At 38.6% G+C, this 16,966-nt stretch overlaps 1 protein-coding gene across 1 annotated transcript in view; it reads right to left on the bottom strand.

Annotated features, from left to right (window-relative positions):
- The window catches only part of LOC117553624 (toll-like receptor 2), a gene marked incomplete in the record, with an annotated part of 73,353 nt that overhangs the window by 54,511 nt on the left and 1,876 nt on the right, over positions 1 to 16,966 (bottom strand). The window contains 6 exon segments of the mRNA XM_034227645.1: positions 2,231 to 2,381; positions 3,229 to 3,351; positions 4,130 to 4,330; positions 5,255 to 5,404; positions 10,670 to 10,826; positions 11,716 to 11,954. Of these exon segments, the coding sequence (XP_034083536.1) occupies positions 2,231 to 2,381; positions 3,229 to 3,351; positions 4,130 to 4,330; positions 5,255 to 5,404; positions 10,670 to 10,826; positions 11,716 to 11,953 (1,020 nt within the window).

Below are 16,966 nucleotides of genomic sequence, written 5' to 3' on the forward strand. Positions count from 1 at the left end.
ACATGTTGATGTGAAGAGACATGAAGAAGAGGGGACACATGTTGATGTAGAAGAGACATGAAGAAGAGGGGACACATGTTGTAGAAGAGACATGAAGAAGAGGGGACACATGTTGATGTAGAAGAGACATGAAGAAGAGGGGAACATGTTGATGTAGAAGAGACATGAAGAAGAGGGGACACATGTTGATGTAGAAGAGACATGAAGAAGAGGGGACACATGTTGATGTAGAAGAGACATGGAAGAGGGGACACATGTTGATGTAGAAGAGACATGAAGAAGAGGGGACACATGTTGATGTAGAAGAGACATGAAGAAGAGGGGACACATGTTGATGTAGAAGAGACATGAAGAAGAGGGGACACATGTTGATGTAGAAGAGACATGAAGAAGAGGGGACACATGTTGATGTAGAAGAGACATGAACAAGTGAGGGACACATGTTGATGTAGAAGAGACATGAAGAAGAGGGGACACATGTTGATGTAGAAGAGACATGAAGAAGAGGGACACATGTTGATGTAGAAGAGACATGAAGAAGAGGGGACACATGTTGATGTAGAAGAGACATGAAGAAGAGGGGACACATGTTGATGTAGAAGAGACATGAAGAAGAGGGGACACATGTTGATGTAGAAGAGACATGAAGAAGAGGGACACATGTTGATGTAGAAGAGACATGAAGAAGAGGGGACACATGTTGATGTAGAAGAGACATGAAGAAGAGGGGACACATGTTGATGGAAAGAGACATGAAGAAGAGGGGACACATGTTGATGTAGAAGAGACATGAAGAAGAGGGGACACATGTTGATGTAGAAGAGACATGAAGAAGAGGGGACACATGTTGATGTAGAAGAGACATGAAGAAGAGGGGACACATGTTGATGTAGAAGAGACATGAAGAAGAGGGGACACATGTTGATGTAGAAGAGACATGAAGAAGAGGGGACACACGTGTTGATGTAGAAGAGACATGAAGAAGAGGGGACACATGTTGATGTAGAAGAGACATGAAGAAGAGGGGACACATGTTGATGTAGAAAGACATGAAAAGAGGGGACACATGTTGATGTAGAAGAGACATGAAGAAGAGGGGACACGTGTTGATGTAGAAGAGACATGAAGAAGAGGGGACACGTGTTGATGTAGAAGAGACATGAAGAAGAGGGGACACGTGTTGATGTAGAAGAGACATGAAGAAGAGGGGACACATGTTGATGTAGAAGAGACATGAAGAAGAGGGGACACGTGTTGATGTAGAAGAGACATGAAGAAGAGGGGACATGTTGATGTAGAAGAGACATGAAGAAGAGGGGACACATGTTGATGTAGAAGAGACATGAAGAAGAGGGGACACATGTTGATGTAGAAGAGACATGAAGAAGAGGGGACACATGTTGATGTAGAAGAGACATGAAGAAGAGGGGACACGTGTTGATGTAGAAGAGACATGAAGAAGAGGGGACACGTGTTGATGTAGAAGAGACATGAAGAAGAGGGGACACGTGTTGATGTAGAAGAGACATGAAGAAGAGGGGACACATGTTGATGTAGAAGAGACATGAAGAAGAGGGGACACATGTTGATGTAGAAGAGACATGAAGAAGAGGGGACACATGTTGATGTAGAAGAGACATGAAGAAGAGGGGACACTTGTTGATGTAGAAGAGACCATGAAGAAGATGGGGACACATGTTGAGTAGAAGAGACATGAAGAAGAGGGGACACATGTTGATGTAGGGGGGAAGAGACATGAAGAAGAGGGGACACATGTTTGCATGTAGAAGAGACATGAAGAAGAGGGAGGACACATGTTGATGTAGTAAGAGACATGAAGAAGAGGGGACACGTGTTGATGTAGAAGAGACATGAAGAAGAGGGGGACACATGTTGATGTAGAAGAGACATGAAGAAGAGGGGACACATGTTGAGTAGAAGAGACATGAAGAAGAGGGGACACATGTTGATGTAGAAGAGACATGAAGAAGAGGGGACACATGTTGATGTAGAAGAGACATGAAGAAGAGGGGACACATGTTGATGTAGAAGAGACATGAAGAAGAGGGGACACGTGTTGATGTAGAAGAGACATGAAGAAGAGGGGACACAATGTTGATGTAGAAGAGACATGAAGAAGAGGGGACACATGTTGATGTAGAAGAGACATGAGGAAGTGGATTTTGCACAATAGGTGACCTTTAACATTCAGACCCCATGTGACAGATACCTGAGAGTTTATGATGGACACCTTTCTGGGGTACTGCAGCAAAAACCCCAGCTGCAGCAACGAGCTGAACTGAAAGACGTTCAGCACCACAACGTTTCGTAGGAAGAACTCATCGATGTTTTTATGATCGGTCAATCTGGCTTTCTCCCACCTAACACCAACCAACAAAACACATTATCAAGCAGTCATTCACCCAACAGTTGATCACTAGTATATGAAGCGGCTTTTATTTATAACTACAATATAAACTCAATAATGGGTGACAGTACAGTATGCACATTACCTGCACATTTGTGGCTTACATCCAAAAGTCTGTCGCTTTTCTATCTCTGAAGGGTTTTTAAAAAGTCTTTCAGCAGGATTTGCTTTTATCTTCAGTAGACTGGACTACAGTAATGGTGTCTTCACAGGTCTCACTTAAAACTCTATTAGGAAGCTGCAGCTGATTCAGAACGCCGCTGCTCGAGTCCTCACTAACACTAAGAAAGTGGATCAGTCCAGTTCTGAAGTCTTTACACTGGCTTCCTGTCAGCGACTTCATACTGCTGCTGGTTTATAAAGCACTGAATGGTTTATTCTGATCTCCTGCTAAATGATGAACCATCCAGAACTCTCAGGTCTTCAGGGACTGGTCAGCTTTCTGTCCCCAGAGTCAGAACTAAACATGGAGAAGTTCAGTTATTATGCTCCAAATATCTGGAACAAACTCCCAGAAACCTGCCGGTCCGCTGCAGCCCAGGCTGAAGACTTGAGCTATTCATATCTTAAACTGCACTGTAACTTTTATTCGTGTACCTGTGATATTCATGTTTTATTAGCTTTGCTTTTTAATGAATGTTTTGAAATGCCAGTCTATAATGTGTTTCCGCTGCTCTATTTCTTAATGTTTTTCATTGTTGTAAAGCACTTTGAATTGCCTTGTGTTGAAAGGGTCTATATAAATATACTCGCTTGGCTTTCAATCTAGAAAGAAGACTGATGGATGTTTGTTTTCCTACCTGCCCTCGCCGATCAGCGTGACGCCGTCCATGAACAGGGAGGTGATCGGCTCGCCATCCACCGCCTCAAGGAAGTCAACAATGCCCTTATCGGACACGGAAAGGTTGCAGAAGGTAATTCTCCTGAAGAAAGACATCATAGAAGAGTGAGTTTTTGGTTTGGTCACCATTTTCTGGGGTTAGGGTTACTTGCTTGAATTACATCTCACAATATATAAATCCTTCTAGCGTGTCTTATGTTGTGATATTCTACATATGTTGTGCTGTTAATATTCTGGACAATGAACATTTGTATTGATTATTTTGAGGCACTTTCGTTGTACCTAAATGCAGATCTAAAGTGTTTCCAAGCTCTTTAAAGCATGTGGTGAAGGATTATCAACGATTGTAGCAGTGTTGACGGGCCACCAGGTGTCGCTGTCGCAAGGTGAGTGGTATTAATTGTAGCAAATAATCGTATAAATCTAACGTTATAAACGCTCACCCAGTCAATTCCTTCGACTCCTGTGTTAGTTAATATGTTTACTCACTCGTTGGTGTAGATTTGAGAATTAGACGCTTGTGTCTGATAATGTGGTGATTTATATTGGTTAGCATGTGGCTTATTGAAAGAGTGCTGCATTACAATTAGTATTGTAGATTTTGTCCAGTATTTTCAGTGCTGAAATGTTTCATCTTTTACTTTCACCAACATATTTTCTGGAAAATGTTTATTGGACGACGAGACAAGACTTAAGAGTTTATTTTAACTTTTGGATTAGCCATCTTGTTTCTAAAGTTTACATGATATGCCAGTTGATGAAGAAGAGCTACCATTAAGAGTGGCTACGGGACATTTGTGTTGCTTCAGCATTGGAAAATAGAAGCACTGAAACAAAAGGAAAGCATATTGTGTACAGACCTGACTCTCCGCCTGGCCATCTCTCTGAAGGGCTGAACGGACTGATTCAGATGCAGGTCTTTCAGAGTAATAGGCGTCTCCGGGTAGGACACGTCCCCGATCACATCCGAAGCTAAAGCTATGTTTGTTAGAAATGGACCATGGAGGCTTAAAGTGACTCGACCCAATGGCCAAACGTCAGCTAGCGCTCCGGACTCGTACCTTCAACATGGAGAGAAACAGGACCATAGAGTTGGAAATAGTGAGACAACATTTATACATGAGAACATTTTAACTTGGGTAAATATTTAAGATATTATTAGCAAACCAACCCCATTAAAGGAAATTAGGGTTAGGGTTAGAATAGAAATCTCTTAACCACAGACCTTATTTCCGGCTAACAACCAAAAACACATTCAGATAACCATTGACTTCCAGACCAGGGGACAACAGAGAACAAGAAGGTGAGGTGATTGAGGACTCATTCCTTAACCACATGGCTTTCTGTCACAGTGTGTTTCTTGGTACTTCTTGGAAAACAACCAGCACAGCTTCAGTCTCGCACCTCGTTGTTGTTTGTTCTTTGTTAGGATCCCCATTAGCATTAGCACTAGCATGAGCATTGGCCCTTCTTCCTGGGGTCCTCACACACTCTCTCAAACATTCATAAAACAAAACAGCTCATCATTTCATGCAATTTACAATGCTATATGAAGTGAAAACTAAAATGGTCATCTAATTTTAACCATAATAAGGCCAAACAAAAAAATGCAAACAATTGTATATAATAATAATAAGTACATAGCCACAGGCACAGTTCAATTGTACTTTATAATACTGAGATGAATGTTTAGCAACCTTTTGAATTGTACATGAGAATGTTCCTGAATGATATGGACGGTAAAGAGTTCCAGCTGACAGTAGATGACTGTTTTCTGTCTCATATTTGATTTAGATTTGGGTAATACGAACCTTCCTTCTATTGCATGTGGTGTTTGATAGTTATGTTGAGCATACTGCGCTATACACCTTTGTGATAATATGTGGTAAGTGAGTCACTGTAATATTTCTGACAAAATGTAACAAAGTATAAGTTGACGTCTGTCTGACACTTATCCATTTCAGTGTCTCCAGCATTTGAGTTACCTCCTCAGGTTGTTTGCCTGCACAGTGAGCTCCTCCAGCTGAGAGACTCCAGACAGATCTCTTCTCCTCAGTTCCTCCAGAGCAGGACCTCCGAACATCAGCCTCCTCAGTCTCACCAGCCTCTGCAACACTGGACGAGATCCCAGGCAGCTGGAGGACACACAACACACAATATGTAGACCCTTTGTGGAGATTTGAGCTTGTTCTGTACTCAGACCCAGAACTAAAACCCATCTGTTTACTATCCTGTCTCCAGAATGGGGGAACAAGCTTACTATGGATATCAGGACTGAGGAAAGTCTAGGCATCATCCGAGGTGGATTCAAATCCCACCTGTTTCAACTGCACCTTGGCCCTTAAATCTCTAAATAAGTTATAGCATACGTTTTTTTTTTTTTTTAAAGCTAATGCACCAGCACTTGGTTCATTTGAAGCTAATGCATTGGATTCTGCATTTGTATCGTCAACATTGATTGCATTTATTGTAAGTTGGATATAAATATCAGCTAATAAAATAAACTATAACCAGAGGTGGGAAGTAGTGGAGTACAAATACTTTGTTACTGTAAGTACATTTTTCTGGTATCAGTACTTTACTCCACTACTTATTTTTCTGACAACTTTTTACTTTTACTTCTTACATGTTGAACTCAAATACCTGTACTTTCTACTTCTTACATGTTGAACTCAAATACCTGTACTTTCTACTTCTTACATGTTGAACTCAAATACCTGTACTTTCTACTTCTTACATGTTGAACTCAAATACCTGTACTTTCTACTTCTTTCATGTTGAACTCAAATACCTGTACTTTCTACTTCTTACATGTTGAACCCAAATACCTGTACTTTCTACTTCTTACATGTTGAACACAAATACCTGTACTTTCTACTTCTTACATGTTGAACACAAATACCTGTACTTTCTACTTCTTACATGTTGAACACAAATACCTGTACTTTCTACTTCTTACATGTTGAACACAAATACCTGTACTTTCTACTTCTTACATGTTGAACTCAAATACCTGTACTTTCTACTTCTTGCATGTTGAACCTAAATACCTGTACTTTCTACTTCTTACATGTTGAACTCAAATACCTGTACTTTCTACTTCTTACATGTTGAACCCAAATACCTGTACTTTCTACTTCTTACATGTTGAACACAAATACCTGTACTTTCTACTTCTTACATGTTGAACACAAATACCTGTACTTTCTACTTCTCACATGTTGAACCCAAATACCTGTACTTTCTACTTCTGACATGTTGAACTCAAATACTTGTACTTTCTACTTCTTACATGTTGAACACAAATACCTGTACTTTCTACTTCTCACATGTTGAACTCAAATACCTGTACTTTCTACTTCTTACATGTTGAACTCAAATACCTGTACTTTCCACTTCTTACATGTTGAACACAAATACCTGTACTTTCTACTTCTTACATGTTGAACACAAATACCTGTACTTTCTACTTCTTACATGTTGAACACAAATACCTGTACTTTTTACTTCTTACATGTTGAACTCAAATACCTGTACTTTCCACTTCTTACATGTTGAACTCAAATACCTGTACTTTCTACTTCTTACATGTTGAACTCAAATACCTGTACTTTCTACTTCTCACATGTTGAACACAAATACCTGTACTTTCTACTTCTTACATTTTGAACACAAATACCTGTACTTTCTACTTCTTACATGTTGAACTCAAATACCTGTACTTTCTACTTCTTACATGTTGAACTCAAATACCTGTACTTTCTACTTCTTACATGTTGAACCCAAATACCTGTACTTTCTACTTCTTACATGTTGAACCCAAATACCTGTACTTTCTACTTCTTAAATGTTGAACACAAATACCTGTACTTTCTACTTCTCACATGTTGAACTCAAAAACCTGTACTTTCTACTTCTTACATGTTGAACTCAAATACCTGTACTTTCTACTTCTTACATGTTGAACCCAAATACCTGTACTTTCTACTTCTTACATGTTGAACCCAAATACCTGTACTTTCTACTTCTTACATGTTGAACCCAAATACCTGTACTTTCTACTTCTTACATGTTGAACCCAAATACCTGTACTTTCTACTTCTCACATGTTGAACACAAATACCTGTACTTTCTACTTCTTACATGTTGAACTCAAAAACCTGTACTTTCTACTTCTCACATGTTGAACCCAAATACCTGTACTTTCTACTTCTTACATGTTGAACCCAAATACCTGTACTTTCTACTTCTCACATGTTGAACACAAATACCTGTACTTTCCACTTCTTACATGTTGAACCCAAATACCTGTACTTTCTACTTCTTACATGTTGAACTCAAATACCTGTACTTTCTACTTCTCACATGTTGAACACAAATACCTGTACTTTCTACTTCTTACATTTTGAACACAAATACCTGTACTTTCTACTTCTTACATGTTGAACTCAAATACCTGTACTTTCTACTTCTTACATGTTGAACACAAATACCTGTACTTTCCACTTCTTACATGTTGAACTCAAATACCTGTACTTTCTACTTCTTACATGTTGAACCCAAATACCTGTACTTTCTACTTCTTACATGTTGAACTCAAAAACCTGTACTTTCTACTTCTCACATGTTGAACCCAAATACCTGTACTTTCTACTTCTTACATGTTGAACATAAATACCTGTACTTTCTACTTCTTACATGTTGAACCCAAATACCTGTACTTTCTACTTCTTACATGTTGAACCCAAATACCTGTACTTTCTACTTCTGACATGTTGAACTCAAATACCTGTACTTTCTACTTCTTACATGTTGAACACAAATACCTGTACTTTCTACTTCTTACATGTTGAACACAAATACCTGTACTTTCTACTTCTTACATGTTGAACACAAATACCTGTACTTTCTACTTCTTACATGTTGAACACAAATACCTGTACTTTCTACTTCTTACATGTTGAACTCAAATACCTGTACTTTCTACTTCTTGCATGTTGAACCTAATACCTGTACTTTCTACTTCTTACATGTTGAACTCAAATACCTGTACTTTCTACTTCTTACATGTTGAACCCAAATACCTGTACTTTCTACTTCTTACATGTTGAACACAAATACCTGTACTTTCTACTTCTTACATGTTGAACACAAATACCTGTACTTTCTACTTCTCACATGTTGAACCCAAATACCTGTACTTTCTACTTCTGACATGTTGAACTCAAATACTTGTACTTTCTACTTCTTACATGTTGAACACAAATACCTGTACTTTCTACTTCTCACATGTTGAACTCAAATACCTGTACTTTCTACTTCTTACATGTTGAACTCAAATACCTGTACTTTCCACTTCTTACATGTTGAACACAAATACCTGTACTTTCTACTTCTTACATGTTGAACACAAATACCTGTACTTTCTACTTCTTACATGTTGAACACAAATACCTGTACTTTCTACTTCTTACATGTTGAACTCAAATACCTGTACTTTCCACTTCTTACATGTTGAACTCAAATACCTGTACTTTCTACTTCTTACATGTTGAACTCAAATACCTGTACTTTCTACTTCTCACATGTTGAACACAAATACCTGTACTTTCTACTTCTTACATTTTGAACACAAATACCTGTACTTTCTACTTCTTACATGTTGAACTCAAATACCTGTACTTTCTACTTCTTACATGTTGAACTCAAATACCTGTACTTTCTACTTCTTACATGTTGAACCCAAATACCTGTACTTTCTACTTCTTACATGTTGAACCCAAATACCTGTACTTTCTACTTCTTAAATGTTGAACACAATACCTGTACTTTCTACTTCTTACATGTTGAACTCAAAAACCTGTACTTTCTACTTCTTACATGTTGAACTCAAATACCTGTACTTTCTACTTCTTACATGTTGAACCCAAATACCTGTACTTTCTACTTCTTACATGTTGAACCCAAATACCTGTACTTTCTACTTCTTACATGTTGAACCCAAATACCTGTACTTTCTACTTCTTACATGTTGAACCCAAATACCTGTACTTTCTACTTCTCACATGTTGAACACAAATACCTGTACTTTCTACTTCTTACATGTTGAACCCAAATACCTGTACTTTCTACTTCTTACATGTTGAACCCAAATACCTGTACTTTCTACTTCTCACATGTTGAACACAAATACCTGTACTTTCTACTTCTTACATGTTGAACTCAAAAACCTGTACTTTCTACTTCTCACATGTTGAACACAAATACCTGTACTTTCCACTTCTTACATGTTGAACTCAAATACCTGTACTTTCTACTTCTTACATGTTGAACCCAAATACCTGTACTTTCTACTTCTTACATGTTGAACTCAAAAACCTGTACTTTCTACTTCTCACATGTTGAACCCAAATACCTGTACTTTCTACTTCTTACATGTTGATCTCAAATACCTGTACTTTCTACTTCTTACATTTTGAACACAAATACCTGTACTTTCTACTTCTCACATGTTGAACTCAAATACCTGTACTTTCTACTTCTTACATGTTGAACACAAATACCTGTACTTTCCACTTCTTACATGTTGAACTCAAATACCTGTACTTTCTACTTCTTACATGTTGAACCCAAATACCTGTACTTTCTACTTCTTACATGTTGAACTCAAATACCTGTACTTTCTACTTCTTACATGTTGAACTCAAATACCTGTACTTTCTACTTCTTACATGTTGAACTCAAATACCTGTACTTTCTACTTCTTACATGTTGAACCCAAATACCTGTACTTTCTACTTCTTACATGTTGAACTCAAATACCTGTACTTTCTACTTCTTACATGTTGAACCCAAATACCTGTACTTTCTACTTCTTACATGTTGAACACAAATACCTGTACTTTCTACTTCTTACATGTTGAACTCAAATACCTGTACTTTCTACTTCTTACATGTTGAACTCAAATACCTGTACTTTCTACTTCTCACATGTTGAACTCAAAAACCTGTACTTTCTACTTCTTACATTTTGAACACAAACACCTTACATTTTCAAAACATGTTTGTTACTTTAGTTTTAATATGTGTTTGGTTACATTTATTAGAGCACTTTTCCGAATGCTCAAAGCGCTTTGCATTACATATTACCCATATCAGACATGGAACAGTGAATACTGCAAATTAGGGTGAAGTGTCTTGCCCCAGGACAACAAGTTATGGGTACTTTTTACTGAAGTACATTTCAAAGCCCATACTTCTTTACTTTTACTTGAGTAAAGAAGATTAGTCAGTACTTCTACTATTACCAGAGTATTTTTAAACACGAGTATCTGTACTTCTACTTGAGTAAAGGATGTGTGTACTTTTGCCATCTCTGAATATAACCCTGAGCGTGTTACCTGTACGGGTTGTGGAGCAGGTTGAGTTCCTGCAGAGCTCCTAGCTTACTGAACCATCTGCGGTTGATGGCAGTCAGCTGGTTGTCGGACAGATCCAGCTGCTCCAGACTCCACAGAGAGTCAAACGCTGACGGATGGATCTCAGACAGTGTGTTACCTGGAGGAAAGCAATATTTAGGTTTAAAAAAGATCAGAAATTTGGACAAAAACTTAATCCGGAGTTCCACAGGGATCATACTGTGGTCCGCTGATTATCAGTGGTTATCATGAAGTGATGTTTTACTATTTCCATCTTCAAACATCACAATGAGGCATGGATCTTTGGTCAACACTACACCTGGCTTTGTATTGGTCATTGGTCATTGGTCATTGGTCATTGGTCATTGGTCATTGGTCATTGGTTATTGGTCATTGGTCATTGGTCATTGCCAAGGACGCAAAACGAAGCAGAAATCAAGGTTTGATGCTCTCAAATTGTAAAACCCATCAAAGATTGAAAGGCTTTATTGTTATATGCACTACAGCTACAAACACTTTCTCACATTGCTCCTACTGGGCGTGTTTTGTAGCGCGTTTGCACCTGTCGGACACTATAGATATCTCCTAGGCTTCTCCAACAATGCTATATATACAATACAACCTAAAAAAGGAGTATAGTGAAAGTAAAATGCAGGGATATATACAATGGAGGAAAAGTAGTATTTGATCCCTTGCAGATTTAGTTAGTTTGCCCACTTACAAACAAATGAACAATCTATATTGTATTATGTTATTTATATATAGGTTTACTTTAAGAGTGAGAGAAAGAATATCAAAAAGAAAATCCAGAAATTGACATTATACAAAGATAAAAATGGATTTGCATTTAACTCTGGGAAATAAGTATACACGGTTTAGTAATAATAATAATAATAATAGATTACTTTTCTATAAGGCCGCTTTACATGGTGAACAAACAAACAAAGAACAAAAAGGGCAAATAATAAGGTAAAACAAATAAAGTATGCTTTTAGAATAGCTCAAAATAAACCCCTTATCAACATTACGGTGTAGAATCAGAATCCGCAGTTTCTCGTGTCCCGTCAGGTCGCCGCCGGTCACCACGGCGATGTCGTTGAAGGAAAGGTCAAGGGTCAGGGCGCGGTCTGTTACCGTGGGAACAAGCGTGTATCCTGCGTGGGAGCAGTCGCAGGCGAGTCGAGGGTCGCAGCGATCGCAGGACGACCTTTGACCTCGACACATGGCGAGTGAGAGGAAGAGGTAGAGGTTGGTCAACAGCTCCATTCTGCAGAGAGGTTAATAAAGGGGTTAATAAAGGGGTGCAAGCATGACCTTTTTCTGTGTTGGACCCTTACAAAATAGTTCTCTATCTGTGTTTTTATTTAATTTTAATTTACTTTTATGTATGCACCATGACATCAAGTCAAATTCCTCGTGTGGAGGGAATTCCACGCAAAAACAGAAACAACCTGTTTGGCAAGAAATGAACAAACAATAGAAGTTTAAAGCAACGTTATTGTTGTTGTTTAATAAAGTTAATCTATTTCAGCTGTCTCTAAACCAAACAGTTCGTACAAGATCTGACATCATACAACAGAAAAACACTTTATACACTACAGAAGGAGGGAAGGGGAAGTTCCTCAGCAAGCACATTTACATGACAGGAAGTGTGGACCAGACGGTTGAAACGTACATACAGCTATGAAATATAGATTATAGGAAAACATTTGTCCAGACGTTTGAAACTCACATACATGTTAATTACAAACCAATGGTTATTAATAACTGTGTAATACTGTATATACCTGGCTGCTAAATCCTAAGAATGTTACAAGGTGTGTATTTTGTGTAACTTGCTGCTGTTAAATACCAACCACCTTTGTGCAATATGTGCAATATATATAGATGCCGTTAATAACTGTGTAATATATACCTGGCTGCTAAATCCTAAGAACTGTTACAGGATGTGTATTACGTACATTTTTATTTTTTATTATATTTTTTATTGTATCGTAACTTAGTACTTTTTAATGCATATCACATATTGAACATAAATAACATTAAGCTGTCTGTGGCTCTTTTTCCTGCTGTACCTACGCACATGTCCCCTCCGTGGGACTAATAAAGGTATTCTGATTGTGATTGTAGAGGCAGCCTTTTGTCTGTTCAGAGGACGTGGGAATTAGAGGCTAGATGTGAATTCAAACCGTGGGAAATAAACGGAGAATGAAGTTACAGTAATACTTTTGATTAAATGAGATTGTTAGGAACCTTACAGACACTTGGACTCAAACGCACGACTCAAAAGAGAGTTTGTTCAAAAAAAGTCTTTACTTTGTAAAAGTATAAAGTTCAAACAAAAAATCACTCCTGAGAGGCAAAACGTAGCAAAACAAATGACAAACTAAATAAACTTGACTATGGTCACAAAGTACATTAATCTCTTGGCGAGACAAACTGGCTCTCTAAATGGCACAAGGCACAAGACGAACTGGCACAGGACGAACTGGCACAGGACGAACTGGCACAGGACGAACTGGCACAAGACGAACTGGCACAAGACGAACTGGCACAAGACGAACTGGCACAGGACGAACTGGCACAGGACGAACTGGCACAGGACGAACTGGCACAGGACGAACTGGCACAGGACGAACTGGCACAGGACGAACTGGCACAGGACGAACTGGCACAGGACGAACTGGCACAGGACGAACTGGCACAGGACGAACTGGCACAGGACGAACTGGCACAGGACAAAGGGAGACAGGACTATTTATACATGAGGTAAGGGGGAACAGGTGGAAACAATCAGGGGCAGGGCAGACGCTGACGATGGCAGGAAGACACACAAAGGGAGGAAGTAAGGGGGCCTGAAATTAGAGACAAGAGGTAAGTACAAAATAAAACAGGAAGTGCAATGACAGGACTGGACAGGTGAACAAAAAGACTTGACTAAACATAAATCTAACCTGGGCTATGAACTAAACGTGAAACAATAACATGAACCTGATTAACATGACAAACAATTGAGCAGACATGACGGGATGTTACAGAGATTTAGTGAGACATTTCTACAACTCCTCGTACGTGTCAACCAACCTCAGGCAGCATCTCCCCGGTCCAATGGGATTTCCCAACTCATTTCCCAGTTTGAAGACTCATTCCTGCACGCCTCTATAATCTATCCTTATTGTAAACCTATTGTAACATTGTAATCTGATTGTAACTGTTAGGGAATACAGCTACCTTCTTTATGTTTTGGTGTCCTGATAATCCTGTAACATGTAATCCATTACGTACGTGTAGTCTGACGGAAACGTGACAAAACTGAAAGAAACTCGGAGGAACTGTGATTTATAGAAAGAGGAACTCTTTAAAGTTTTATTATGACTTTGAAAAAGCTTTTATGTAAATACAACGGCTTTACGAGAGGTACACTCTGTACCGTTAGAGTGAAGCCTTGGGAACTTTGTTACATGTCATTTCCCCTTTTCTGTCTCCTATCTTCTACTCGTCCAAAAAAGGCACAAACACCAAGAAATACAACTCTATATTTTCAGTTTACGTTGCCCCTGGTAACGGCAGCATTACAGCTCTTAATCCTTATGGTATGAAACTTGGAAGATGAAACAAAACAAAGAAAAATCCTTCCATCACTTTTTAAATTCATGTTTTTTCGAGCATTTGAATGAATGAGTAACTGATGCATTGAGTTGTTCCTTTTAGTGCACGTCTCCTCGAGTTGCTGAATGTTCTCTAAATGCTGTTTGTGTCGTCAAGTTGCTGAAGACGTTTCTTCATGTGTACAGGAACATTTGATCTTCTACTCCATTTTTACAATTGTTTTTAGTAGTACTATTAATAATAAATATGAGATAGCAACAACAGAACTAGGCCTACAGTGCATTACATACAGCGCCCACACACTGTGAACGAAATAAGATATTTAACTTATTATGATCATATTAATACAAAATAAGAATACATTTACCATTTTATGTGGAAATGGAATAAAACGATTGAACATTGGGTCAAGGAAGTCAAGGATCAACCCAAAACATTTAAAAATATTATTAATTTAATAATGTATTGAAGCTGTAGCGTTAACATCTGCCTTCACCAGAACCAGGGGGAGCAAACTTTGTATTTAGGTCTATAAAAGGTTAATCAATGCAACACTTTGACACGTCGAGAGAAAGTTCATCGTGAAGACAAAATAATGACTTCTTATCAGCAAAGGACGACCGTAACATGGACATAGGCATTACAAAAAGTACATTTCACATTTCATTCAAGGATTTGATCGTAAACATGAGACTTACCTGGTTTGTTTTGCGGAGCTGGAGCCTGAACCGCATTAATGATTAAAATGGAGGTAAACTACTTTTTTACGAGAGAGGAAGTCAAACTCACTGACAAAGAGGTAGTGAGCATGAAAATACACTTTCGGGAGGAAACCTGCATCAGTGAAGAGGCATCGGAGCATGACGACAGTTAATAAAGAGGCCCTATTCTTCTTCTGTGGTGTTTCCTCTCCTGTAGTGTGTTCTGTAGGTTTTAGTGCATGTCAATGGTCTGCAGAGGCGAACATGCTGTGTTCCTAAATATCAATTTTATTCAAATTAATTGTGATAAAGTTCAACAGGACTCCAGATATGAGCTTAGGTAATATGGAAAAACTCATTTTAAGTCAAATAACATTTTATCCAGTTAATAATACAAATAATTTGCTTATTAATTTTCTTTTATATTATTAATTGTATCTATAATTTTATTCAATAAAGTAAGTAAAATATTTTACTTAAATAAGTAAAGTGTTCTTTTTAATCATTAACTTTGATTAAAAAGAACACTTTACTTTAAAGGTGGGGTAGGTACGTTTGAGAAACCGGCTCGAGATACACTTGTTGTTATATTCCATGGAATGCTCTTAACATCCCGATAGCAATGAATATCTGAAGTGCTTTGAAGCCAACTTCTGGTCCAGGCTCTCGTCATCTCACGCCTAGACTACTGCAACTCCCTCCTGGCTGGTCTACCTGCATGTGCCATCCGACCTCTGCAGCTCATCCAGAATGCAGCGGCTCGTCTGGTCTTCAACCTTCCTAAATTCTCCCACACCACTCCGCTCCTCCGCTCCCTCCACTGGCTTCCGGTAACTGCTAGAATCCACTTCAAGACACTGGTACTTGCTTACCATGCTGCGAATGGATCTGGCCCTTCCTACATCCAGGACATGGTTAAACTGTACCAGGGGCGGATCTACGGGGGGGCAAGGGGGGCAGCTGCCCCCCACAGTAGAGCCTTGCCCCCCCAGCTGCCCCCCTAACTTTTGTTTCCCTAAAACTGTACTAAAACAAACCTACACTATTTCCACAAGCTTCTCAAGCAACAAAACAAGCATTACATTAGTTTAAAAAAATCCATAAAACATGTCATCTGTGGAAGCCGTAGCGCTGTAAAAAGTACAACCAATCATCTGAGCCGGCTAAAGTAACTGGATGGCCTACCTGCCTGTCAGCCTTCCATCTGGGCACAAACTTATCTCGTGCCCTCATTGGTCATGATCACGTTCGTGTGTGTTGGAGGAGGGGCTCTGTGAGGAAGTGGCACATTTTTTACGGCTGTGTATTTTCAATTCTAGCGCACTCGAGCTGGTTTCTTCAAGATTACCTACCCCACCTTTAAGTTAAAAGTGTTTATTTTATTTTATTATTTTAAATGTTGTTTAAACCATTCAATTATTATTTTTTATGGATTCGTTTTTCATTTAATAAAAAAAACGTTATCTTATAAATTAACCTTGTCTTATTAAGTTAATAATAAAAAATTATTGTATCAAATAAACATTAAAAGAAAATCCACATCCGGGTCTTTTCACTGGAGGTAAACCGGAAGCACCTGATCCCCGTTTCTTCTTTTTGGTAACTTCCTGGACAAGTTGCACCTTTAAAAGTAAGCCGAATCGTCCGCACTGAGCTCTTGTTTGCAGTGAACTGTTGGATTTATCTTAATTTATCTCTGGATTAATTTAATTCTGAAGAAAACGTAGAAATGTGAAGATTTTCAATTCTGCAGGAATGAGGAGCGCCTATTTTCTGTGACTTCTAAGCGGATTTGTGGTCACTTTTTCGCGGTGTTCACCCGATTTAACATCATTATCAGAAAGCTTAAGTCCATGGGAATATAGAAATATAACTATCTTGTGTGTGTGTTCAGATTTGACTTCGTTATAATCCAAAATAGTGTCCGATGTTTGACGCAAATAAACCGCGTTATTCTGATTTAATGGGA

The sequence above is a fragment of the Gymnodraco acuticeps genome, unplaced genomic scaffold, assembly GCF_902827175.1.
Source record: "Gymnodraco acuticeps unplaced genomic scaffold, fGymAcu1.1, whole genome shotgun sequence".
In the NCBI taxonomy this organism is placed as follows: Eukaryota; Metazoa; Chordata; class Actinopteri; order Perciformes; family Bathydraconidae; genus Gymnodraco; species Gymnodraco acuticeps.